The sequence below is a fragment of the Bufo bufo genome, chromosome 1 (assembly GCF_905171765.1).
Source record: "Bufo bufo chromosome 1, aBufBuf1.1, whole genome shotgun sequence".
Lineage (NCBI taxonomy): Eukaryota > Metazoa > Chordata > Amphibia > Anura > Bufonidae > Bufo > Bufo bufo.
In genome coordinates this window covers 233811758-233839491 of record NC_053389.1, presented here as the reverse complement: position 1 = coordinate 233839491, position 27734 = coordinate 233811758, and the positions used below count along the sequence as shown (strand labels likewise).

General features: G+C 46.0%; 1 protein-coding gene across 4 annotated transcripts in view; it reads right to left on the bottom strand.

Moving 5' to 3' along the window:
* Positions 1–26915, bottom strand: part of BCL2L13 (BCL2 like 13) — a 30844-nt gene extending 3929 nt beyond the window's left edge. The window contains exons 1-6 of one of the 4 annotated variants that reach the window (XM_040436814.1): positions 26780–26915; positions 19669–19824; positions 18829–18942; positions 18100–18256; positions 16833–16902; positions 15532–15675 (exon numbers count right to left, since the gene is read on the bottom strand). In XM_040436814.1, the coding sequence (XP_040292748.1) occupies positions 15532–15675; positions 16833–16902; positions 18100–18256; positions 18829–18942; positions 19669–19789 (606 nt within the window). In that variant the 5' untranslated portion in view covers positions 19790–19824; positions 26780–26915. Of the gene's footprint in view, positions 1–15531; positions 15676–16832; positions 16903–18099; positions 18257–18828; positions 18943–19668; positions 19825–26709 lie in introns of all 4 variants that reach the window. The other 3 variants (XM_040436822.1, XM_040436831.1, XM_040436815.1) reach the window with 3 other exon arrangements.
* Between the last annotated feature and the right edge of the window lie 819 nt (positions 26916–27734).

Here is a 27734-nt window from a genome sequence, read left to right as displayed (position 1 = left end):
TACTAACAGTATACTAGAAAATAATTATAATACTGCTCCTATGTACACAAATATAATTACTATAATACTGCCTCTATGTAAAAGAATATAACTACTATAATAATTCTGTGTACAAGAATATAACTACTTCCTATGTACAAGAATATAACCACTATAATACTACCTTCTATGTACAAGAATATAACTACTATAATACTGCCCCTATGTACAATTATACATCTACTATAATATGGGCCCTATATACAAGAATATAACGAAGACTGCTCCTATGTACAAGAATATAACTACTATAACACTGCCTCCTATGTACAAGAATATAACTACTATAATACTGCCTCCTATGTACAAGAATATAACTACTATAATACTGCTCCTATGTACAAGAGTATAACTACTATAACACTGCCTCCTATGTACAAGAATATAACTACTATAATACTGCCTCCTATGTACAAGAATATAACTACTATAATACTGCTCCTATGTACAAGAGTATAACTACTATAATACTGCCTCCTATGTACAAGAATATAACTACTATAATACTGCAGTGCACCCATGTACAACTATATACTAGACTATAACTATTATAATACTGCTCCTATGTACAATAATATAACTATTATAATATGGACTCCTATGTACTAGAATATAACTACTATAATACTGCCCCTATGTACAAGAATATAACTACTATAATACTGCCTCCTATGTAAAAGAATATAATTACTATAATACTGCCTTCTAGGTAGAAGAATATAACTACAATAATACTGCCCCTATGTAAAAAATTATAATTACTATAATACTGCTCTTTGAGCTGTGAGGTATGAATAATCAGGATGCAGCAGATATGAATATGAGAAGCACCTTGGTTTCTTCCAGGATTTAGATTTCAGAGACCCCGGGGACAGACCAAGAGATGCCCATCAGTAATAAGTTCTGATTTGCACAGTAACTTCTGAGAGGCAGTAAAGTCTCCACGGACCTGAGTAACTACCAGTAATAATTAAAGCTTCCCAGAGAGCGCTCAACCCAGAGCAGACGGGAAGGGAGGATATCAGTCTCGCTCTCTCCAAAAACTTGTGATTTACCGACCAAAACTCCACTTTTCATTAAAACTGGCAGTGATGGTGAAACACCCACATCGGAACGCCACTATAGTGAAAAGACCAAAAAACACAAAAAATATATCAAGAGCAGATTCTTCATGGTTTATGGAACTTCTGATAATATTCTGTGCATTGCTTCTCAGAAAGTGAAGTCCTCTTTTAAAAACTGCTACAAGGGTTAATGTATGAGGGTGGTTTCAGATAACCTCTTTTCCAAAACGCAGCTTTTTTTTAATGCAAAAAACTGCAGTGGTCAGATGTTACATTATAAAAACACATTCACATGGCAAAATCCGTTGATTGAATTTTAGCACAGATTCAGTGCCAAAATTCTGCTGGTGCTGTTTACCTAGCTAGAAGTTTAAAGGGAACCCGTCGTCAGATCTGTGCCATGTAACTAATCACACGCTGCCCCGCAACTCATCTGTAATTGTTTTTTTTTTTTATCTCCTCATAGCCATTTTGAAAAAATCACCTTTATAAAACGTACCCGACATGCCCGAACTCTGTGACCTAGAGTCACTGAGGGACATTTATTAAGCTAATCACGCTACTATTGTGGCTTCGACAATTTTCCGATGGGCTTAACAGAAGTGGGCGGGGCTTTGTGCCGCCAGCCGCATTTACTAGAACTTTCGACAGAAAGTGGTGGAAGTTATAGCTGAAGTCTACTCCCCACTGGGGCGGCTCTGTGCAATCTCCGAGTCACAGAGCCGCTGCTGTGAGACCACCCAATAAATTAGGTCATTCCTCTAGCCTGGCGCATTCGAAATCTTGCTCATGGCCAAGCTAGAGGAATGTCAATCAGAGCTGGATCGGCGGTCTTACAGCAACTGCACAGAGCTACACCAGTGACTCCATGTGTCTATGAGGAAATAAAAAACAACAATTACCGATGCAGAGAGCAGCATGTTATTACTTACATAGCCCAGATCTGATGACAGCTTCCCTTTAAAGTCACAACTGTGCCAAGAAAAGGCATGTCCCTTTTTGGTGCGGTTTCTGGACTGACTCTGCGGCGGGTGTCTGCTGCCAGTTTAGCTCTATTTAATGGTGCTGACTGCATTCAAAGATAAAAACTGAGGCAGAAACTGCTTCTGCAGCAGAATAAGTAGCAGATTACGACAGTCAAAATCCGCCATGTTACCGAGCCCTACCGCGATTTCCTTGCTTTTTTTGTGCTCACTTAACTTTTCTTTTTCTTTTTTCCTCCCTCTGCATTTTTTGTTTAATCACAGTATGCTCTGCTGTGATTTGGACATTTTCCCCGTAAACCTTACTATTGGAAAATAAAGTCTGAAAAAAAAAAAAAAACACACAGCACATTCAAATACGAACAGAGGAAGATTATGGGGGAGGGGATCTTATTTTACAACTACAGAGCTGATGATCATTAAATGTGGAGCACACAAAGTATTTTTTTCTGTTTCAGTTCCGTTTTTTTTTAGGTCCGTATGTGGAATCATTAAAAAAAAAAAAAATAATGATGTCATCGTTTGTTTTATTTTTTTTTGCAGATTTGTGTTTTGCAGAACGCAAAAAGGAGATTTCTTGTGAAACTCGCCTGTAAAATCTTTTTCTCGTCTTTTCCATTGGGGGACACAGACCATGGGTATAGCTTAGGCCATTACTAGGAGGAGACACTATGCAAATAAGAAAAACAGCTCCTCCTCCACTGGCTATACCCCCATGCTCCAACAGGAGGACCTCAGTACGTGCAAAAGCAGTAGGAGACCAAAAAATATTAACAAAGAAAAACAGAACCAAGGAATACTGCCATCGGGCCGTTAACCATAAGGTCCCAAGAGAATTGAACCAACCCCTCCTGCAACAGACAAGAATGGGTGGGAGCTGTGTCCCCCAATGGAAAAGACGAGAAAGATTTTACAGGTGAGTTTCACAAAAAAAAAAAATCTCCTTTTCTCGCCCATTCCATTGGGGGACACAGACCATGGGACGTCCTAGAGCAGTCCATGGGGTGGGAAAGACCAGCACCTCCAGAGGGAAACGTCCAATGGTTAAACAGGAACCACAGCCTGCAATACCTTGCGCCCGAGGGCAGCATCAGCCGAAGCCACAGAGTGCAGCTGGTAGAACTTTGTAAAGGTATGTAAGGACGACCAGGTGGCCGCCTTACAAAGCTGTGATGCAGAGGCTCGATTGCGCCTAGCCCAGGAGGCCCCCACCGCCCTGGTGGAGTGCGCGGTAACCCCCGCTGGGGGAACCCTACCTCAGGACCGATGGGCCATGGCAATAGCCGACCGAATCCACAGAGCCACAGTGACCTTGGAGGCCGCCAGACCCTTACGAGGCCCCTCGGGAACCACGAAAAGGGTGTCCAAGCGGCGAAATGGGGCAGTAACCGACAGGTACACCCGCAAAACTCCTTAGGGTTCGCCGGGGAGGGGCAAAAGGAGGGCAGGACTATGTCCTCATTAAGGTGGAAGGCGGAGACCACCTTGGGCAAAAAAGAAGGGACTGGGCGCAGTACCACCTTATCCTTGTGGAAGACCAAAAAGGGCTCCTTAGAGGAAAGGGTGGCCAGCTGCGATACACTCCTGATAGAGGTGATGGCCACCAAAAAGACCACCTTCCAGGTGAGAAGACTCAGGGAAATTTTCCTCAGGGGCTCAAAGGGAGCCGCCCGGAGGGAAGACAGAACCAGGTTCAGATCCCAGGTGGGCAGTGGGACGGAGGGACCGAATGCGCCACCCCCTGTAGGAAGGTCCTCACCGGACCGAGCAGAGCCAGAGACCGCTGAAAGAAAATGGCCAGAGCGGAGACCTAACCCTTCAGAGAGCTCAGGGACATTCCCATCTCAAGGCCCGACTGGAGAAAGGAGAGGACCACCGGAACGGAGAAACGAAGAGGAAAAACACCTATCTTCTCGCAAAAGGCAAGAAAAGCCTTCCAGGAACGATAATATATCCGGGAGGAAGCTGGCTTCCTGGCTTTGATCATGGTCTTCACGACGGAGTCCGAGAAGCCCCTCTTCTTCAAGATGGTGGTCTCAACAGCCATGCCGTTAAACGAAGTGGCTGTAAATTCTGGTGGAAGAGTGGTCCTTGAGACAGCAGGTCCTCCCTGAGAGGAAGAGGCCACGGAACGTCTGCCAGCATCCGAGTGACCTCCGAGAACCAGGCGCGGCGAGGCCAATCGGGGGCGATGAGGATGGTCGGGATTCCTTCTGCCGCGACCCTGCAAAGAACCTTTGGAAGTAGAGGCAGTGGTGGGAAGACATAGAGGAGTGCAAAGTCTTGCCACGGAGACACCAGAGCGTCCACCTCGTACGCCTCCGGATTCCGAGCTCAGGCCAGGAATGTGGGAACCTTGTTGTTGAGCCTGGACGCCATTAAGTCCACGTCCGGGCGACCCCAATGGCGACAGACGTCCTCGAATACGTCCGGATGCCGAGACCACTCTCCCGGATCCACCCTGTTGCGGCTGAGAAAGTCTGCCGTCCAGTTTTCGACCCCTGGGATGTGCACTGCAGACAGTATTGGAACGTGAGCCTCAGCCCACTGGAGAATCCTTTTCACCTCCTGCATCACCGTCCGGCTGCGGGTCCCGCCCTGATGATTGATGTAGGCCACGGCTGTAGCATTGTCCGACTTGACCCTTACCAGGAGACCCGCTAGGAGAGGGGTCCAATGAGACAGAGAGAGGAAAATTGCTCTGAGCTCCAGTATGTTGATCGGAAGGCGGTCTTCCACCTCTGACCACACCCCCTGAACGGTCCGTGCCCGGAGAACGCCACCCCAACCCAGGAGACTGGCGTCGGTGGTGACGACTGTCCAGGAGATTGGGAGGAAGGATCTCCCCGAAGTCAGATTCTGAGGGGACAGCCACCACGGGAGTTCCATGCGAACCTGAGGAGGTAGGCGGATCCGAGAGTCCTGACCCCGCGATGTCCTGTCCCAGAAGGACAGGATCGCCTGCTGCAGAGGCAGAGTGTGAAACTGGGCAAAGGGGACTGCCTCGAAGGAGGCCACCATAAACCCCAGAACCTGCATGCACTCCCAGATGGAGAGACACGGGGAGTGCAGAAGGCGAGACACCGACTCCCGTATCCGAGAGGACTTGTAATCCGGAAGGAATACCCGGGCTGCAGTGGTGTCCATAATCATCCCCAGGAAGGTCCCCCTCTGGGAAGGTTGGAGAGAGGACTTTGGGAAGTTGATCAGCCAGCCGAACTGTTGCAGAGTCTGAACAGTGATCCTGACTCCGTCTTCGGCCTGGGGACGAGAGGGAGCCTTTATCAGTATGTCGTCCAGGTAGGGCAACAGAGATATGCCCCTGGCACGGAGAAGCGCCATGAGCGGCGCCAAGATCTTTGTGAATACCCGAGGGGCTGTCGCCAGCCCAAAGCGAAGGGCGACAAACTGATAATGACAGCCGCCAATGGCGAAGCGCAGGAATCTGTGGTGAGATTCTGCGATAGAGACATGCAGATAGGCGTCCCGGATGTCCACCGACGCGAGGAAACTCCCCTGGAAGAAGAGAAGCAATAACGGAAGTGGAGGGATTCCCTCTGGAGCCTTCAGGCGGAGGACTGCTTGGGAGCCGCGGGTCGAGCAGAACTCCCCTGGAATTGTGCCCGCGGGCGCCAGGAAGGCTTCTTGCGGGAGTCCTGAGAGCCGCCGGAGGAGGGGGCTGTCGCAGACCTGGAGGAGGAGAAGCGCCGAAAGGACTGGTTTCTAGGGCCAGAGGGCCGAGCTCTGAAGGCGCGCTTGGATCTAGATTGGGGCAGGTGGGTGCTCTTGCCCCCCATAGCGTCCGAGATAATCTCGTCCAGCTTAGCACCGAAGAGCCCGCAAATGGGAGGCTAGTGAGGGAACGCTTGGAGGAAGCGTCGGCGTCCCAGACCTTCAACCAGACCTCCCTGCTGCGTGACCGAGAGGGCCGAAACACGCGCAAAGAGAGTGCTAACGTCCAATGAGGCCTCACAGAGGAATTTTGTCGTCTGACACATCTGGAGGACGAAGTTCAAGGTGTCCGCAGAGGCATCCTGCTCCGCGAGGTCCTGATGGTGGCGCTGCAACCACACCAAAAGCGCCCTGGCTACCCAGGCCGAGGCGAACGCGGGCCGCATACCTGTGCCCGCCAGAGTGAAGATGGCTTTGGAAAGAGTCCAAACGCCTGTCAACAGAGTCCTGTAGGGAGGACCCGTCCAGGACAGGTATTGCCGTGTTCTTAGCCAATCTGGCCACCGGCGAGTCGACCTTAGGAGGGGGAAGACCACTGCTGCACGTTCTCTGCCGGGAAAGGATAAAGAGTATCCATGCGCCTTGTGGCAGAAAAACGGTGATTAGGGCGCTCCCAGGCCTTAGAAAGGAACTTGGCGAACTCGCCATGAATGGGGAATGTGACTGCCTCTGGTTTCCTGGAATTGAAAAGGGAATTCCTGGCTACTAGTGTAAGGTGGTTCCCCCTGGATGTCAAAGGTGTCACAGACCGCCGTGACCAAGTCTGCCACCATGGTGGAGAGCTTAGGCGAGGGTTCCGGCTCAGTGTCTTCGTCCGAGCCGGATGTTTCCCCTTCAGACCTGTAGTCCCTGCGAGGGGGAGAGTCTGAACACGCCTCCAGGCGAGGGGGAGAAGCAGAGTCATCTGAGGAGGGATGCTGCTGCGTACCCTGCCTCTTAACGGTCAAGCGTCCTCTGTGGGGGGCACCGGGAGGTGGAGCGGTGCTAACCACAGGATCCGTGGCCGTCATGCGTTCCATAAAGGCCATGGCGGCGCGCGAGACTTGAGTCAAGTCAAGAGGGACTGGGCTGGTTTGGGGGAGGAGGAGGATGATCCTGTCCCAAGGCAAGGCAAGAGTCACAGGAGCCTGTGACCAATAGTGGCAAGCAGCAGACCTTACAGGATCCCAGTGGGGCCTGAGTTGCCACCTTAGATTTTTGGGGGGCCCCAGGTCTTGGCATGATGGCGACAATCCCGGAGTCAGGGTCTCCTACCGTTTTGCAGAACGCTAAACCTGTCCTACCGCGATCTGTGAGGAGCTGGAGGAGCAGCCACGCGTGGAGAAGCGCTGAGGCAAAGCGGAAGCGCCGGAGCTGACGCAATAGGCTCCACCCCCTAGTCGCGTCACAGATCGTGCGGGAAGTATGAAAAGGTAGACCCTGGCTTCGAAAATGGCATCCACCACCATTGTTGCAGGGGTTAACGGGCCCTCCGAGCCGAACGGAGGAGAACTGAGTGGCGCAGCAGCATGGCGCTGCGGAGTAAAAAGAGGAATAGCCACTGCCCCAAGAAGGAATCCCTCCTCCCTCTCAACCCAGCAGGAGAGCCGTATGTACTTATCTGCGTCCTGCAGTCTTCACTCTGTTCCGGACCAGCAGGGTTCACCTCTTCAGTCAGCTGGCACAAGGAGTGGCAGTGATCTGGATAGAGTGCAGGAGTAGGTGACCCTGGATCTGGTAGGCCACCGGAGCTGCAGGTCGAGCCCGGTTCCACTTATCTTCTGGGGGGAAAGGGAAGTAGCCGGGGACGTCCATTCGACCCCGGCGCTCGCTCCACTGAGACACAAGGGACGCACCACGCGACCCTGCGTCCTCTGTTCCTCTAGAAAAACTACAGGGACAACCCTGCAGGAGCTGGAGTGTCACCTCCTTATCCGACACTAAGCTAAAACAGGGGTCCTCCTGTTGGAGCATGGGGGTATAGCCAGTGGAGGAGGAGCCGTTTTTCTTATTTGCATAGTGTCTCCTCCTAGTAATGGCCTAAACTATACCCATGGTCTGTGTCCCCCAATGGAATGGGCAAGAAATACATATGGTCGGCTACACGACGATCTTGGTCACATCCAAGGATCGTAGTGTAGCGGTGCTAGCACAGAAATTAATGGGGTCACATTATGATGCTCTTGTTTGCCGTGACTGCAACCCTAGAATTAAAAAAATAAAAATAAAAATAAATAATGGAGAAACCCAGCAGTGTTGCGATTTGGCGGTTGCATCACATGTGAAAGTCAGACTGCGACCCCCATTCATTTCTATGGCAGCTCCACTACACTGCAATCCTTGGACGCGACTGCTGTCGCACAACCAATATCGCCGTGTAGCCAAAACCCCGATTGGTCAGTAGTGATTAAAATACGTATAATTGTCCAAAAAAAGCAAAAATCTGCCAAACATCTTGGGAAGGTTCAAAAGAGGTTTGTAATGTAATATCGCCCTCTAGCGCTAAAGGAAAAAGAAAAACAATCAAATACAATGAAAAAGAAAAACAATCAAATACAATGAATAAAGGGAATCTAGTAAAATACTAAATTAATGTCACAGGGGGAAACTGGAGACATGATTTGAGGTGGACATATCTCTTTAAGGATCGGAGACAAACTAAAACTCATCAGTGCAGACAGTAAAGCTGCTTTATTTGCAGGAATGCCACAGAACAACTACCCAGTATCCTCCTCTTCTCCTCATTGCTGCCAGCCCCGGGCAGTGGCTTATGTAACAGGCAGTCTGGGAATCACATAAGAGAGACAGTTTTAAGATGTTGTTAGTGGTTCAGATTTTCTGTATACAGGGGGAGCACTTACCCCCCAGATAACTGAGGTGTTAAAAATGGAAGCCATGCATATCCACTCCAGATCAAAGTATAGGTATAGCTCCAATATAATGCTGCACGTCAGCGTCTATGTCTAATGACCACCCCTGGTACCTACCTCTATAATGAGGCTTGTGCTACATCATATCCATAACGTCTAGTTAACGGCAAGGGAGAGAGGGGGTGGCGAAACAACGCAACACATTATTTACATGGGACTTGATGGTCACATGGCAGGGGTGCGGGGGGGACAAGCGTCCCACAGTGGCCATCCGATCACAATGACAATACAATGAGATCATGTCTCCATTTAGATCACATCATCTAAGCCAGGGACATCGCTGCTCTTGGCTCCCCTTAATAAAACCACATTAGAGACAAGTTAGAGCAATTAACAACAAGATGGGAACTGAAAGATCAATGTGTTGCTGCCCCGGGACTCCCCACATCACAATAGATATTTCATATTGTAACAGCAACTTAAAGGGGCACTGACGTTTACAGCATATGTGACAAGTGGGCATTGTGGGTTATGCAGTGCACCAGCAGTCACCTGACAGAATGCAATTCATCAGAGCTACACTGTGAGGGGGTATCTTCCGTTGTCCTGGCAGCTAGAAGTATCGTAAATGCAGCTTTGGAGGTGATTGGAGTATAAGACAGTGGAGGAGATTTATCAAAACTGGTGTAAAGGAAAACTGGCTTAGTTGCCCATAGCAACCAATCAGATTCCACCTTTCATGTTCCAAAGGAGTTGTGAAAAATGAAAGGTGGAATCTGATTGGTTGCTATGGGCACCTAAGCCAGTTTTCCTTTACAGCAGTTTTGAAAAATCTCCTCCACTGAGCAGTAGATGTAAGGCAAAAGGATTTCCAGTAAGGTAGAGTTTAAAATAAGATGAAGGGGTTAACCAAGGACTGAGCATCTGCACCCGGAAAATGGGTGTGAGAAAGTCGGGGCTAACGGAGCAGAAGAAGTGGAGCTGACAGAACCCAATACAATGAGCGGGGAAGGGTGTCTGGGAGAGGATTCCATTAAGAACCGGCAACCAGACAAGACCACCCAGCAATCATTAAGGGGCATAATGAGCTGGTCATTCAATGTCAACCCCCTGGTCCCAAATGAGTAATGTCACAGATACTACAAAATTCCATTAATCTGGCATCTGAGTGTATTGGCTTCCACCAGCAGGACTTTAGCCTGTGTCCATTCTATTCATGAATCAGCAGGCCCAGGATGAACAAAGCTATAGGTCCTCTCCATTCCCTGCAGCCCCTGTATTGGTGGGAGGACACAGCTGTGTCTGTGGGGGCTCAAAAAATTTCCCCCTAGTGTTCCCTAGCCCTTATGTTAGGGGTCACTTCATATCCCTGTCAGGTTTTACTCTACAGTCAGAGCTTCAGAGCTGAATTCAAGCCGTTTACATTAACAGCCTCTGTAAGGAATGCGCTCCGTATTAACTCAGGCGGTGCCAAAAACGCTGGCAAGAAAAGCAGGGACATTGCAAAGTTCTCCGAGACACCGTAAGAACCAGAATGATGCAAAAAAGGTAACTAGTGATTGCCCTTTAAAGGACAAAAGCGATCTATGATAAATACTGCTGGACACTACCCAAATGTCACTACTCCCTATTCTCACATTAATAATACCAAAAAAAAAAAAAAGGGTCATATGTAATCTAAGGGTTAAAATACTGCAGACTTCAAGCAGAACCCCGCTGCCAAATTATAGAAGAGGAGCCACATAAGTGACTGTCTTACCCGGCGAGACGGCTGAAGAGCTGCAGATTTCCAGTGAAGAGACTGTAACATCTGCGCTGGGAGCAGTGACGAGGGGCGCGCGCGCATGACACACACACACACACCAGAGGGAGGGAGCGCGCAGCGACCCAGTTTTGTTTAGGCTTTGACTCAGCTGCAGGGCAAATGGCAACGTGATGCCAAAGCGATGCTGGGAAACAAGAAAGCGAGAGCGAGCGGGGAGAGTAAACAGACTGTGGATCAATAGATTGTGAAATAAAAGGTCTGGTCACAGGGATCATGTGGCTGACTGCAAGCAATCTGGGAGACGCTGACTGTAAGACAGGTGAATGCAGTGCTCTACAATGGGAAAAGTGAACGTCCCTGACCCCCATGATCACTACTTTATGTCACACCTCCAGAGCTGAGGACCCCCAGAGACATTTATATCATATGTGACTGATATCAGCCACACCTGTTATAACACTCCTTTCATTCAGCTGCGTGGTTCGTGGTGGACTGGGGTCTCTAAGTGTCCCCCAACTGCAATGAAAAGCAGCTGGTATATTTACACGATATCTGCAAGAACACGTGCAGAGCGTGACTACTTCAAGGTCTCCTAATAGTGCAAGCAGCTGTATAATAAAAGCAGTGCCCTTGTGCCCACCCCAACATTGCTTCACCGTCTAGATTCTTATACCCACAGATGTGTCCAGTCCCAGAACACCTGCCAAAAAAGGAACCACTGCCTTCGTACGGTATATCTGAACCCGTGCTTGCAGATTTAAAAAGGTGGTTGAACTACGGAAAACAGAGGAAAATGGCCAAAAAAGAACAAATGAGGAATGTGGTTAATGGACTGGAGATTTAAAGCAAAAGGAGGTCACCCTGAGAGCGCTGGAGATCCTCACGTGTCTGACATCTGCACAGGGAGCAACGAAAGGCTCTTATAATCCATCAGGAAATGACTGTCCGCCGAGGCTTTAGCCGGGGAGAATTTACCTTATATCCAGCTGGACGGCCACGTCCTATAATCCTGGGTATGAACGCAGAGACTGATTTTGTGGCTCAGCGACATGGTGATATGGAGGGCACTAAGGAGGCTGGCACATCCAAGGGAAAGACACCTCTCTGTGGAGGGCCAGCAGGTACTGAGCGCAAAGGCAACAATGTAGAACTGACCAGAAGACTCAAGAAATCACTGTCCAAAATCTCACCTCCCAGAGATGAAAAGGAACAAATCTATTCACTGTAGTATTATAGTAGTTATATTCTTGTATATAGGAGGAAGTATTATAGTAGTTATATTCTTGTAAATAGGAGACAGCATTATAGTAGCTATATTCTTGTACATAGGGGGCAGTATTATAGTAGTTATATTCTTGTACATAGAAGCAGTATTATAGTAGTTATATTCTTGTACATAGGAGGCAGTATTATAGTAGTTATATTCTTGTACATAGAGAGCAGTATTATATTACCGGTAGTTATATTATTGTACATAGGGGGCAGTATTATAGTAGTTATATTCTTGTACATAGGAGGCAGTATTATAGTAGTTATATTCTTGTACATAGGAGGCAGTGTTATAGTAGTTCTATTCTTGTACATAGGAGGCAGTGTTATAGTAGTTCTATTCTTGTACATAGGAGGCAGTATTATAGTAGTTCTATTCTTGTACATAGGAGGCAGTATTATAGTAGTTCTATTCTTGTACATAGGAGGCAGTATTATAGTAGTTATATTCTTGTACATAGGAGGCAGTATTATAGTAGTTATATTCTTGTACATAGGAGGCAGTGTTATAGTAGTTATATTCTTGTACATAGGAGGCAGTATTATAGTAGTTATATTCTTGTACATAGGAGGCAGTATTATAGTAGTTATATTCTTGTATATAGGAGGCAGTGTTATAGTAGTTATATTCTTGTACATAGGAGGCAGTGTTATAGTAGTTATATTCTTGTACATAGGAGGCAGTGTTATAGTAGTTATATTCTTATACACAGGAGGCGGTATTATAGTAGTTCTATTCTTGTACATAGGAGGTAGTATTATAGTACCGTATTTTTCGCTTTATAAGACACACCTAGATTTTTTTAGCAGGAAATTTTGAAAATAAAATATTTTGAACTAAATGGTCTGCTTTTGGTGAGTTTTGAACTAATGGGAAATCTGGGGAGGACAGTGTTATGAGGGGGGAAATCTGGGGAGGACAGTGTTATGAGGGGGGAAATCTGGGGAGGACAGTGTTATGAGGGGGGAAATCTGGGGAGGACAGTGTTATGAGGGGGGAAATCTGGGGAGGACAGTGTTATGAGGGGGGAAATCTGGGGAGGACAGTGTTATGAGGGGGGAAATCTGGGGAGGACAGTGTTATGAGGGGGGAAATCTGGGGAGGACAGTGTTATGAGGGGGGAAATCTGGGGAGGACAGTGTTATGAGGGGGGAAATCTGGGGAGGACAGTGTTATGAGGGGGGAAATCTGGGGAGGACAGTGTTATGAGGGGGGAAATCTGGGGAGGACAGTGTTATGAGGGGGGAAATCTGGGGAGGACAGTGTTATGAGGGGGGAAATCTGGGGAGGACAGTGTTATGAGGGGGGAAATCTGGGGAGGACAGTGTTATGAGGGGCCCTAGTCATAGCAGCCATCACATAAAAAGTGTATACAGCAGCCCCTAGCAGTGCTGCTTTGCTAAACTTGAAGTAATCACTTATCTGTAAGCAGTACTCGCCATGCACGCAGCAGGCAGGCCGGCAGCGCACATCACTCTCAGTCTCATTAATGAAGTGGGCGGGGCCAGAGTGTGACAGAGAGTGATGTGCGCTGCCGGCCCGCCTGCTGCGTGCATGGCGAGTACTGCTTACAGAGAAGTGATTACTTCAAGTTTAGCAAAGCAGCACTGCTAGGGGCTGCTGTATACACTCTTTATGTGATGGCTGCTCTTACCCGCTACTACCCTGATAATGCCCTGTTTACATGTCACTGGTACATCGCAGGCCGCTACGCCAATACAGCACAGCACAGCCTACGATGTGCCGGCCATGTAATACCGCTGTATTCGCTTTATAAGATGCACGTCCATTTCCCCACCACTTTTGGGGGGGGGGGGGGGGGGGGGGGGGGGGGGAGTCTTAGGCCTCTTTCACATGACCGTATGGCTTTTTCAGTGTTTTGCAGTCCGTTTTTCACAAATCCATAGTTCCGTTTAGTTTTTCTGTATGGCATATACAGTAATTACATAGAAAAAATTGGGCTGGGCATAATGTATTTCTGTATGTGTTCCGTTGTTTTTTTTGCGGACCTATTGACTTCAATGGAGCTACGGAACGTTATTTTTAGGCAATAATAGGACATGTTCTATCTTTGAACGGAACGGAAGAACGGAAACGGAAAAAAAACGGTCATGTGAAAGAGGCCTTATAAAGGGGAAAATACGGTAATTATATTCTTGCACATAGCAATAGTATTATAGTAGTTATATTCTTGCACATAGCAATAGTATTATAGTAGTTAAATACTGGTACGTAGGAGGCATTATTATAGCAGGTATAATATTGAACACAGTAGTTATATTCTTGTACATAGGAGGCAGTATTATAGTAGTTATATTCTTGTACATAGGAAGCAGTATTATAGTAGTTATATTCTTGTACATAAGAGGCCGTATTATAGTAGTTCCTTTCTGTTGTATAGGAGGCAGTATTCTATCCTTATACATATGAGACAGTTTTTTTAGTAGTTATATTCTTATACATGGGGGAGTTTATAGTTTTGTATATAAGGGCAATATGATAGTTACTTTCTTGTACATAAGTAACAGTATTATAGTAGTTGTATCCTTGTACCTAGGAGGCAGTATTATAGTAGTTGTATCCTTGTACCTAGGAGGCAGTATTATAGTAGTTGTATCCTTGTACCTAGGAGGCAGTATTATAGTAGTTGTATTCTTGTACGTAGGAGGCAGTATTATAGTAGTTGTATTCTTGTACGTAGGAGGCAGTATTATAGTAGTTGTATTCTTGTACGTAGGAGGCAGTATTATAGTAGTTGTATTCTTGTACGTAGGAGGCAGTATTTTAGTAGTTGTATTCTTGTACGTAGGAGGCAGTATTATAGTAGTTGTATTCTTGTACGTAGGAGGCAGTATTATAGTAGTTGTATTCTTGTACATAGGAGGCAGTATTATAGTAGTTGTATTCTTGTACATAGGAGGCAGTATTATAGTAGTTGTATTCTTGTACATAGGAGGCAGTATTATAGTAGTTGTATTCTTGTACATAGGAGGCAGTATTATAGTAGTTGTATTCTTGTACATAGGAGGCAGTATTATAGTAGTTGTATTCTTGTACATAGGAGGCAGTATTATAGTAGTTGTATTCTTGTACATAGGAGGCAGTATTATAGTAGTTGTATTCTTGTACATAGGAGGCAGTATTATAGTAGTTGTATTCTTGTACGTAGGAGGCAGTATTATAGTAGTTGTATTCTTGTACATAGGAGGCAGTATTATAGTAGTTGTATTCTTGTACATAGGAGGCAGTATTATAGTAGTTGTATTCTTGTACATAGGAGGCAGTATTATAGTAGTTGTATTCTTGTACATAGGAGGCAGTATTATAGTAGTTGTATTCTTGTACATAGGAGGCAGTATTATAGTAGTTGTATTCTTGTACATAGGAGGCAGTATTATAGTAGTTGTATTCTTGTACATAGGAGGCAGTATTATAGTAGTTGTATTCTTGTACATAGGAGGCAGTATTATAGTAGTTGTATTCTTGTACATAGGAGGCAGTATTATAGTAGTTATATTCTTGTACATAGGAGGCAGTATTATAGTAGTTATATTCTTGTACATAGGAGGCAGTATTATAGTAGTTATATTCTTGTACATAGGAGGCAGTATTATAGTAGTTATATTTTTCTACATAGAAGGCAGTGCTATAGTAGTTATATTCTTGTACAAAGGGAGCAGCATCATAGTATCTATATTCTTGTACACAGGGGGCAGTATTATAATTGGTATATTCTTGTACATAGGGGACAACATTATAGTAGTTGCTGCAAAAAATAATCAGGATAAATGTCTTTACAACGTTTCACTAATAAATCCTGCATTCATACCCATCCTCCTTGCTGGATGATGAAGTCTGCGCACATGTCCTCCAGATAAGAGACCCCAAGTTGTACGAGATTGTCTAGTTGACAATTGCCACGTCTTGTCTGCTCCCACAGGAGGCGCTGCAGGAGGACAAGAGGTACCAGTACCTGCAAGATGAGGAAATACTATATAATTTTTTGGTTCTGCAGGAAACTAATTGTGTAAAGAATCAGAATAGAGAAGCAGCTATATTGTAACTGGCTAACTGGAGAAAGTAAAGTGATCATTAACCTCCTATACACACACACCAGCAATTGTGGAACTACAACTCTCAGCATGCCCTGACAGCTGAAGACCCCTCAAAAGCAATTCTGCCTGGTCATGCAGTGATATGACAGCAGAGGTGTATTACTGCATAAAGAGGAAGATTCACCCTTGGAGAAGCTATGTGACAGCCAATGTTAGGCTACTTTCACATCTGCGTTCAGTGCGGATCCATCTTGTATCTGCACAGACGGATCCGCACCGATAATGCAAGATAATGCAAACGCTTGTATCCGTTCATAATGGATACGTTTGCATTATTCATAAAAAAAAAAAAAGTCTAAGTCAAAACGGATCTGTCTTGACTTACATTGAAAGTCAATGGGGGACGGATCCGTTTTCAATTGCACCATATTGTGTCAGTGAAAACGGATCCGTCCCCATTGACTTACATTGCAAGTCAGGACTGATCCGTTTGGCTCCGCATCATCAGGCGGAATGCCAAAACGCTGCAAGCTGCGTTTTAGTGTCCGCCTAAAAAGCGGAACAAAGACCAAACGCAGCCAAATTGATGCATTCTGAACGCATCCTTATCCATTCAGAATGCATTGGGGCTGAACTGATCCATTTTAGGCCACTTGTGAGAGCCCTGAAACGGATCTCACAAGCGGACCCAGAAACGCCAGTGTGAACCTTCACCCAGCAAATATAAGAAAAGAGGACAACAGAACAGTGTACTGTCCTCAGCTTCCTCTGCAAATTGTATATGCCGGGTGCTGGACTCCTTTTCGCCAAGTTATAACTTCTTGTACTAAACAGAAATAGACAATTTTGATATGGGCAGGTTTGAAACACTAAACCCCAGTTACAAAAGGACATATTGGTGGTCGAGTTGCTCCAAATCTACAGGTTCATTGTTAGCTCTAAATCTTGAAATGACATGTAATTAATTCATAGTGTAAAGTTATGTGCTTGAGGCAAAGGAGGCAATGCAGCTGGTACCGCAAACCTGCCCCAAGCACAATTACATTACAGGAGTGGGTACAGACACATTGCTCACCTTATTCCAGCCAGTGGTCTGTAAAGCCGCGTCATCTGATTCCTTCTTGAATAACTCATAAGTCAGGCTCCTGTGACAATGAACTAAAATTATTATATTACTTATATGGTGCCAAAGCAGGCCCCCCTGCCATACCCAGTTATGGAATACCCACGCATCAATCACTCCCATGCAATGCTGAGTACAGAGGGCAACACCACAGATTGCTGATGAATTTACTATACATTTTAATAAAGTCACACCTTGCCTCACTTTATCCAACTTCTATGTCACAAAAAGTGAAACAGGGGCGTCATAAACATGGAGCTTATTCTGACCACCATATTTCTTAATATATTTACACCAGACAACTGGTATTACATACTCAGATCAATCTCCTGCTTCCCTTCTATTACAAAGCTGGCTGCCTGCAGCCACCAGTAGGGGGAGCTCAGTGCATAGAAATGTATGCAGTTATTGTAATCACCGGTTTCCTCTGAGCTCCCCTTAGAAAATTCCGTTCAGTGCTGGGCCCCGTAGCAGTTGCATATCTCCATTGAAGGCATGCAACTGCACTAAACTATTCCGCAGTGCTGTACACAAAACATGGTTCCATCTAATTTCCTCATCTGACCAGAATGTATTGAGCTCTGATACCGGATATGAATTGTATATGTTTATATGTTTTATATACATTATTATTTATGTATATTCTTATGAATATTTGTGGTCCTAAGGAAGAGTATGTAACATGTGCAATGGAATATGAAAAAAAAAGGAGTGTATTTTATAGGGTGGGTGTTTCTGCAAAGAAAGGGGAGGGGGAAGATTGCAGATTAACCCTATATAAATGAAGTGTGTTGAGGAGGGTGTTATGTTCGCCCCTGAGGAAGCCTTAGCAGCAAAACCTAGGTCGGGCAGTGTGATTGATGGACCTGATTTTATGATTATTATAAGGCGTGTTTTTCACGATTTTATTGTGAGTATAATAAGAGTTTTGTTAACTCGACTTTGCGGCCCTTCACTATGTACCCGAAACTTTGATTCCGTAGGAAGGTTGCTTTGAGGAAAGGCTACTATCCAGCGGGACTCAAGCGTGTTGTGTTGTGTCACAGAAGATTGCCGCTTCTCTCGAGCTTGTGAATTGAGACGTATACCTGGCAGCGCGACCACCTTTTGTATAAAGACTGATATCATCTGACCAGAACACTCAGGAGAGGGAGCAACCAGCGTATAGAATTGTAAACTGTCACACAAGAGCTGAAGAGAGCAAAGTGGCAATACTCACCCACTCAAGAGGTTTTGTGAGGCTTTGTCCAGGGCAGCAGGGATCTCAAGACACATTCTCTCTGCAAGCTGAGCCAAACACTCCTCAATGGTGCTGTCTGGGCTGGCGGGACTGAAGACTGGTGATGTGTGCATATCAAACCCAGTGCTAGGAAAGGCTAAAACCAGATAAACATCACTGAGAATGCAACCTATCCATTCACTAGAAATCAGTGGTGACATCACTGAGAATGCAACCTATCCATTCACTAGAAATCAGAGGTAAAATCACTGAGAATGCAGCCTATCCATTCACTAGAGATTAGTGGTGACATCACAGAGAATGCAGCCTATCCATTCACTAGAGATCAGCGGTGACATCACTGAGAATGCAGCCTATCCATTCACTAGAGATCAGTGGTGACATCACTCAGAATGCAGCCTATCCATTCACTAGAGATGAGTGGTGACATCACAGAGAATGCAGCCTATCCATTCACTAGAGATGAGTGGTGACATCACTGAGAATGCAGCCTATCTATTCACTAAAGCATCGATGACATCACTGAGAATGCAGCCTGTCCATTCACTAGAGCAGTGGTGACATCACTGAGAATGCAGCCTGTCCATTCACTAGAGAGCAGTGGTGACATCACTGAGAATGCAGCCTATCTAGTCACTAAAGCATCGATGACATCACTGAGAATGCAGCCTGTCCATTCACTAGAGAGCACACTTTACTGACACTCACACTGACCTGCAGAAATTTCCTCCTCCAGACTCCTCAGCGCCTCCTCTATCTCGGACTTAAGCTTACCCAGTTCTTCTTTGGCCAATGCCGTAGTGACTGGAGCATCCCGGGTGCCTGTAATGGAGAACCAAGTCTGGATTATAATATCATAGACCTCTACTGTTGCATTCTCCTCCCTTACTTTCTTCTACAGATCTACCCATGAAGTAGTTCTTGCATTCTATTCATGAACCAGAAAACTCAAGAAGAACAGATCTGTAATTGCTTCCCAGAAAAAGGAGTGCTGAAAGTGAACTGACCTGATTGAGGTCAGCCATATTGGTTTCTGCTCTAAACATGGAGACATGCAGATAGAGGGGGTGACTGATCTGCTCGGTAATGGATTGTGCAGGTCTTGTGTTCAGTGCACCGGTGAGAGTCTGATCTTCCTCGACAGCCTGTCAGACTGCATCAGAAGCCAAGCAGAAAACATGGGAGGAGAAGAGGCCGCCGCTGAGAATTCCCAGCAAGCTGCATCTACAGACACTGCACAGGTTGGGGGCGCCACGGCTTATATAATTCAGATCACTAAATACCATCACCCAGGCTGCCAGAGGGGTACCTACCTCAGAATGAATGCAGGATTACAGATACAAGATGATACAGCTTAATTGATATGTTGCTACTGCTCATTTTCCTGGTGTACAAATAGAATGCTAGACCAGCAGTGATGACTGACACCAACGAGCATTTTGAATATTCTTTAATAGCAGTATTTAGAGTCTATGCTAATATACCCAGTGCTTACAAGAAACTACAAGTCCCAGCTAGGCGTGCAGACTAGCAATGACAAGGGCTCACCAGCTCCAGATGTAGAGGGCGCTTCCCTTGGAGCCTCCTGCACTGGGTAACCCAAGTAATTGAGCACAACATATTTGGTTTCATAGTGGAACCCAACAGGCACCGAGGACGCTGACGCCATGAGCTTGTCCAGAGGTATGGGGGACGGCAGAGCTCCTGAAATCAGAAGAGACGTGGAAATCAATTTTTATGCAAAATTTCATAAGGATCTGACACCAGGAACCTCAAAAATAAGCGGCATTACATCATGTTACACGCAGCGTTGAATGGCTATTTCTCTAGTCACATCGAGAGCTGCATACACAATCCAGATTTTCTTTCAAACTGCAGAACCTGAGCCTCTCCCCGCTTCGCTTCTACTGCTGTCTACTCTGTGTGGTGCATTGTGGGAGATGTAGAGTTTACTCCAGACTTGTGAATGCAGCTTGGGATGTTACCGGAGTATTAGATGCGACAAGCAGCATTGTGGAGACAGCTTTAGATGTGATAGCAGAACAAGATATAACTTAACACAGTAGAATGGTAAATGCTGCTCCGGTTGCGACTGGAGTACACAACCTGATGTGACTTGGCATCAAAACTTAAAACATGTTCATAAATTGGGGGGGGGGGGGGGGGGGTGATTTATCACGAGTGGAATTTGACTCTGTTCTGCTTGAGTCTCTGTTTTTTGCTGTAATTTGCACCACATTTATTGGTGAGGGGTGCAAAATTACAAAAAATTGCCCACTCTTTGCAGCAGAAAACTGGAGTTCCAGGCTTCATAAAGAGTCCCCCTTCTTAATTACCACTAGATTTGAAGGTACAGCCCAGATTATGGAATGCACCAGGAGGCTCTGCCCTCACAAGTCTCAGCAGGAGGAATGGAAGCGTGTGATCTGTTATAAATGTCAGCTGGGTTAGAGAGATTCTAGTCCGAATATGACATTTGCAGTAGTCACAAACTGTTAAAAAGGGCAGGAGAACAACATTAGACTGTGACCACTGAGGCGCTCTGTCTAATGGGGGCCATTATCTAGCAATAGATCCTGGGACCCAAGAGGAGCCGACTCCAGGAGGCCTCGGCACGCCCCTCTCCATGAAACTATTTTCTGAGACGTTCAGTGTCCTCTCCCTGAGCAGAGGACACGACCTTCAGCAACTTCTGCAGCTGCAGTTCAGTCATGGCTGGCAACAGGGAAGGCCGGCACCTCCACGCCAGGGCCGCCCGCATCATTTACAAGCCCAAAACGCGTCACACACAAAGTAACGCTACACAGCTCATGTGTGGAACTTCTGAGGACAACTCAAATCTCACCACTTTCACGCTTTCTGCCTGCTGTCAGTGAATAGGAACCTTCTTAATTCCCCATGAATACCTCTCACAGCTGAGTGTTTGTTACAACTGCACACAGATAGGAGGAAGACAGAGCAGACAGTGCAGCAAACTATCAGGACGGCGCTTGGTACAGGACTAGGTTAGGAAGGGGGAGGGGCAGGGTTTGGGGAAAAGTAAAAAAAAAAAAAAGAAAGCGCAGCGTCCCCCTCATTCCAGGCATTGACGGAGTTATCTAGATGTGTTGCACCCAGAAATGTTGGGCGCTCCCTCCTGTTACAGCATTCCCACGCCCCTCTTTACAGTATTACACTAGATGGACTGCAGGCCTGTTCTGTATACATCTATATACAGCATATAATCACCAGTACAATAGATTGTTTCCATTAAAGGGACCGTAACCCTCACAGTCTAGCTGATGTTGCTCACACAAGTAGTGATCATGGGGGGCAGGGGGGCTTCTACATGTACAGGTGAAACTCGAAAAATTTGAATATCGTGCAAAGTTCATTTATTTCAGTAATACAACTTAGGCCTCATGTTCCGTTTTTCGTAATTTTCTGCAGACCCATTGACTTACAATGGGTCCGTTGAAAACTCGGCTAATGCACCGTTTGTCATCCGCGTCCGTGATCCGTGGTTCCAGTCCGTCCAAAAAATATAGCCTGTCCTATTTTTTTCACGGAAAACGGTTCGCAGACCCATTCAAGTCAATGGGACTGTGAAAAAACACAGAGGCACACAAGATTGTCATCTGCGTCCGCGCGTCCGTTTTTTTTCCTATCATTTGCATGGCAAACTTGACTCAGACTTTTTTTTTTTACTTTCCTTCATGTCTGGTGATCCTCCAAAAATAAAGGAAGACACACGGAAACGGAACAACGGAACCACATTTTGCGGAACGGAACACAACAACGGTCGTGTGCATGAGGCCTTAAAAGGTGAAACTAACATATGAGATGGACTCATTACATGCAAAGCGAGATATTCCCAGCCTTTATTTGTTATAATTTGGATGATTATGGCTTACAGCTTATGAAACCCCAAAGTAACAATCTCAGGTGCCCTTTGCTCAGGGGGTATGGATTAGGCCTCATGCACACGACCGTTGTTGGGTTCCGTGTCAGTTGTTCCGTTTGCCGTGATTTTCTGCGGACTCATTGACTTTCAATGAGTCCGTTGAAAACTCGGAAAATGCACCGTTTGTCATCAGCGTCCGTGATCAGTGTTTCCAGTCCGTCAAAAAAATATAACCTGTCCTATTTTTTTCACGGAAAACGGTTCGCGGACCCATTCAAGTCAATGGGACCGTGAAAAAACGCGGAGGCACACAAGATTGTCATCCGCGTCCGTTTTTTTCCTATCATTTGCATGGCAAACTTGACTTAGACTTTTTTTTTCACTTTTCATGTCTGGTGATCCTCCAAAAATCAAGGAAGACACACGGAAACAAAAACGGAAACGGATCACGGAACAACGGAACCCCGTTTTGCGGACAGTGAAAAAATACTGTCGTGTGCATGAGGCCTTAATTAGCCGACTAGAGTGTGACCCTTTGAGCCTAGAATATTGAACCTTTTCACAAAACTCTAATTTTAAGTTGCATTACTGAAATAAATGATCTTTTGCACAAGATTCTAATTTTTCGAGTTTCACCTGTATTTCCTTGAAGAACACCACAATCAGTCTCTTTCCAGTAAAACATGGAGTAATGTACAGGGGAAAGAGAGGAAACGGCAGGTGGAATGTCCCTTTAACAGTCAAAACCGCCATATCTGTCCGATTTACGGGGCAGGTATAAATAATGACAGGCACCGGTATGCGCAGCAATTAATACTTCTATAGGATGCTGATAGCAGAGCTGCCGGGGTATGGTGCAACAGAATGTGCTGTGTAATGTCATATGTATACTGTGTATACTCCTATACAGGGTGGCGGAGGTCAGCTCAGTGGACGGCTGCAGGCCAAGCGTATAATGTGGTCTGTCAGACTGGGCTCTGGGGGCTTAGCTTCTGTCTGCAGAAAACACAGCAGTGGATTTACTTCCAACAACAAAGCCCCATGTACAGTGACCTGCGCCGCAAGAGCGGACCGAGAACAATACCATATTGTACGTATATAACACAATGGTGGTGCGCAATATCTATACTGTACCCCAATAATGGTACCAACCAGCAGTCTATGTCTATACCATCATTTATACCCCATAGTCCATTACATCAGCGCCGTACCCCGACCCTCTATTACACAGAACAAAAATATAAACACAACACTTTCGGTTTTGCTCCCATTTTGCATGAGCTGAACTCAAAGATCTGAAACATTTTCTACATACACAAAAGACCCATTACTCTCAAATATGGTTCACAAATCTGTCTAAATCTGTGTTACTGAGCACTTCTCATTTGCCGAGATAATCCATCCCACCTCACAGGTGTGGCCTATCAAGGTGCTGATTAGACAGCATGAATATTGCACAGGTGTGCCTTAGACTGCCCACAATAAAAGGCCACTCTGAAATGTGCAGTTTGATCACACAGCACAATGCCACAACATTTGAGGGAGCGTGCAATTGGCATGCTGACTGCAGGAATGTCTACCAGAGCTGTTGCCCGTGCAATGAATGTTCATTTCTCTACCATAAGCCGTCTCCAAAGGCATTTCAGAGAATTTGGCAGTACATCCAACCGGTCTCACAACCGCAGACCACATGTAACCATACCAGCCCAGGACCTCCACATCCAGCATGTTCACCTCCATGAGCATCTGAGACCGGCCACCCGGACAGCTGCAGCAACAATCGGTTTGCATAACCAAAGAATTTCTGCACAAACTGTCAGAAACTGTCTCATGGAAGCTCATCTGCATGCTCGTCGTCCTCATCGGGGTCTGGCCCATGGCGGCGGTGGGGTTATGGTATGGGCAGGCGTATGTTATGGACAAAATGCCATCAATAAAATGCACCTCTGTTCGTTCTTCATAACATACGCCTGCCCATACCATAACCCCACCGCCACCATGGGCTACCGTACTCGATCCACAACGTTGACGTCAGCAAACCGCTCACCCACACAACGCCACACACGCTGTCTGCCATCTGCCCTGAACAGTGAAAACTGGGACTCATCCGTGAACAGAACGCCTCTCCAATGTGCCAGACGCCATCGAATGTGAGCATTTGCCCACTCAAGTCGGTAACGACGACGAACTGCAGTCAGGTCAAGACTCCGATGAGGACGGCGAGCATGCAGATGAGCTTCCCTGAGACGGTTTCTGACCGTTTGTGCAGAAATTCTTTGGTTATGCAAACCGATTGTTGCTGCAGCTGTCCGGGTGGCTGGTCTCAGACCATCATGGAGGTGAAGAGGTCCTGGGCTGGTGTGGTTACACGTGGTCTGCGGTTGTGAGGCCAGTTGGATATACTGCCAAATTCTCTGAAATGCCTTTGGAGACGGCTTATGGTAGAGAAATGAATATTCATTGCACGGGCAACAGCTCTGGTAGACATTCCTGCAGTCAGCATGCCAATTGCACACTCCCTCAAACGTTGCGACATCTGTGGCATTGTGCTGTGTGATCAAACTGCACATTTCAGAGTGGCCTTTTATTGTGGGAAGTCTAAGGCACACCTGTGCAATATTCATGCTGTCTAATCAGCACCTTGATAGGCCACACCTGTGAGGTGGGATGGATTATCTCGGCAAATGAGAAGTGCTCACTAACACAGATTTAGACAGATTTGTGAACCATATTTGAGAGTAATGGGTCTTTTGTGTATGTAGAAAATGTTTCAGATCTTTGAGTTCAGCTCATGCAAAATGGGAGCAAAACCGAAAGTGTTGTGTTTATATTTTTGTTCAGTGTATATCTAATAGTATTATAGCTATAATAAACCCGGGGCAGTCTATTACATTTATAATTTACTCCAACAGTATAATATATATATATATATATATATATATATATATACACACACATATATTTATATTATATACCCCCTGTCTATCATATCTGTACTATATACCCCCTGTCTATCATATCTGTACTATATACCCCCTGTCTATCATATCTGTACTATATACCCCCTGTCTATCATATCTGTACTATATACCCCCTGTCTATCATATCTATACTATATACCCCCTGTCTATCATATCTATACTATATACCCCCTGTCTATCATATCTATACTATATACCCCCTGTCTATCATATCTATACTATATACCCCCTGTCTATCATATCTATACTATATACCCCCTGTCTATCATATCTATACTATATACCCCCTGTCTATCATATCTATACTATATACCCCCTGTCTATCATATCTATACTATATACCCCCTAGTCTATCCCATCTATACTATACCCCCTAGTCTATCCCATCTATACTATACCCCCTAGTCTATCCCATCTATACTATACCCCCTAGTCTATCCCATCTATACTATATACCCCCTAGTCTATCCCATCTATACTATATACCCCCTAGTCTATCCCATCTATACTATATACCCCCTAGTCTATCCCATCTATACTATATACCCCCTAGTCTATCCCATCTATACTATATACCCCCTAGTCTATCCCATCTATACTATACCCCCTAGTCTATCACATCTATTCTATACCCTCACAGTCTATTACATCTATTCTATACCCTCACAGTCTATTACATCTATTCTATACCCTAAAGGTCCATTATTTATGTGTACATTTCCTGAATGGATATCACACCTGAGGAGTTACATTCTAATATTACACCAGCAACCTATGATCCCAATGTTCCATTACACCTACAGTATGCCCAGCACTAGTGGTCTGCAGCTCGTACGTACCACTGCTGAGAAGAGCCACGAGCTGCAGACCCCTAATATAACCCACCCGGCTGAAGAAGCACTTGTACTGAGCAGCAATGCCTGTGGAAATATGTCTCTAATTAACCTTCACACGATGTGACGACACTGGCTGGCTGACGGTGCAGCAGTGTTCTGGGCTGATTACAGGCCTCAGTAACCGTCTGACATGTTATGAGAGATAATGGCATTGCAAGATGTGCCGCTCATCAACCACATCACGAGTATACTGACGCCACAAGCAGTCGGCTCTGCTATGCGGTGACACACATATATATATATATATATATATATATATAGTATGGAGGAGAGGGTGTGAGGCGAGCACATGGCATGGTCGTGGCAAGCAGCACCTACAGCAGAGGCTACCAATATAGAGATTATAGGACTATAATAACACAACAGGCCCAGGGGGGTAAACTAAAGAAAATACATTATGTTTAGACCTTCCACTAGGGGGCAGGCACTTCTACAGAGATCTGAGAGTCTATAACTAGGGCAGAAGGCAACATGCAGAGAGAAGTTACAAATGTTCTACCCGTCCACTAGAGGGCAGATAAAGTTGCAGAGGATGGCGCCTATGGGAAAGGAAACTGCTGAATACAAGATGATATCTTATGCCCCACCACCAGAGGGAGATGTCTCAACGACTGGTGTAGACAGATTATAGAATAAAGGATCATTCAAGATGTCATTCAATGATCCTCCACTAGAGGGCAGCGGTCAAAACTGTATAGAAAAGCCTAGATTGTAAATAACCCAGCATGGCTATTCCCGTCCCTTCACTAAGGTCTTTCATCAAGCCTCCTGCCTTAGAACAGAGGCAGTCACCCTCCCCCACCAGAGGGGGAACTATGCTAACACGCACCAAACACGGAGATCTGCCCCGGCTCCTCGTACCAGGGCTGGCAGACTGTACGAACTCCCCGCCCCCTCACCTGTGGCTGCAACTAGGGCTGAGCGGTCCCTCCTGTCCCGGCTCCAGTTCTACACAGGAGCCGCAGCCATGATGGGAGGCGGAGCTCTCCGAGGCTACGTGCGAGGCGTGACGTTAGGGCGCAAGGCTGGCAGGGACACACCCACACCTGTCAACAGCTGACCAATCGGAGACAGCAGTAAACAACGTGGGTGTGGCCGGGAGAACCAGCTACTAATGAAGATGAGGGCTGAAACGCGGAAAGGCGTTCTCTGCGCTCACATTGGAAAGAATGGGTGGGGCTACTGACGTCATCACCAGCTGGGTTGGACTGTTAAAGGGGCACTGCGTCCTCTGGCTGTCAGTCATGCTCTGTCCATTATTATATAGTGTCATACATGTGTATAGGATCTGACAGGGGCTGGGCTGGCACATGTTTCATGTCAGATTAAGTCAAATAAGATGGACTTACATACATGTGAAATCACCTGTCCTTGCCAACAGTCATGGATTTGCAAAGACTGTCCCTATTTTTCAGGGGAAGTCCTAGCAAATTCAGGCTGTCTTGGGCTTGACTGCCCCACCTGTACATGGGCAGTCCAGCTTGGTTTGGGGGTGTTCCTGGGAGCAGGCTTTACATACCTAAAATTTACCAACCACAGTGTTCTATGTTGATACACCATGTGTGACATGTGATGTGTTACGTAATGTGCTACGTTGGGCCTGGTACCACGCCAGCCACAATACTCACTAGATGTGGCAATAGGTAGGTGACAGTGCCAGATTCCCTGCCTGGATTGTGCAGCACTAGCTGGGCCGAGTCATGGGGTCAGCAGAAGGTGGCACCCTCTCTGAAGAAGAAAGATAACAGCATGGAGCCATATGATCAGACCCAGGAGACGACAGAGATGGGGGCATGGGATGGAGCTGAAACGGATATACACAATATGGAGAAAAGTCTTGGGGCACCTGCAGCC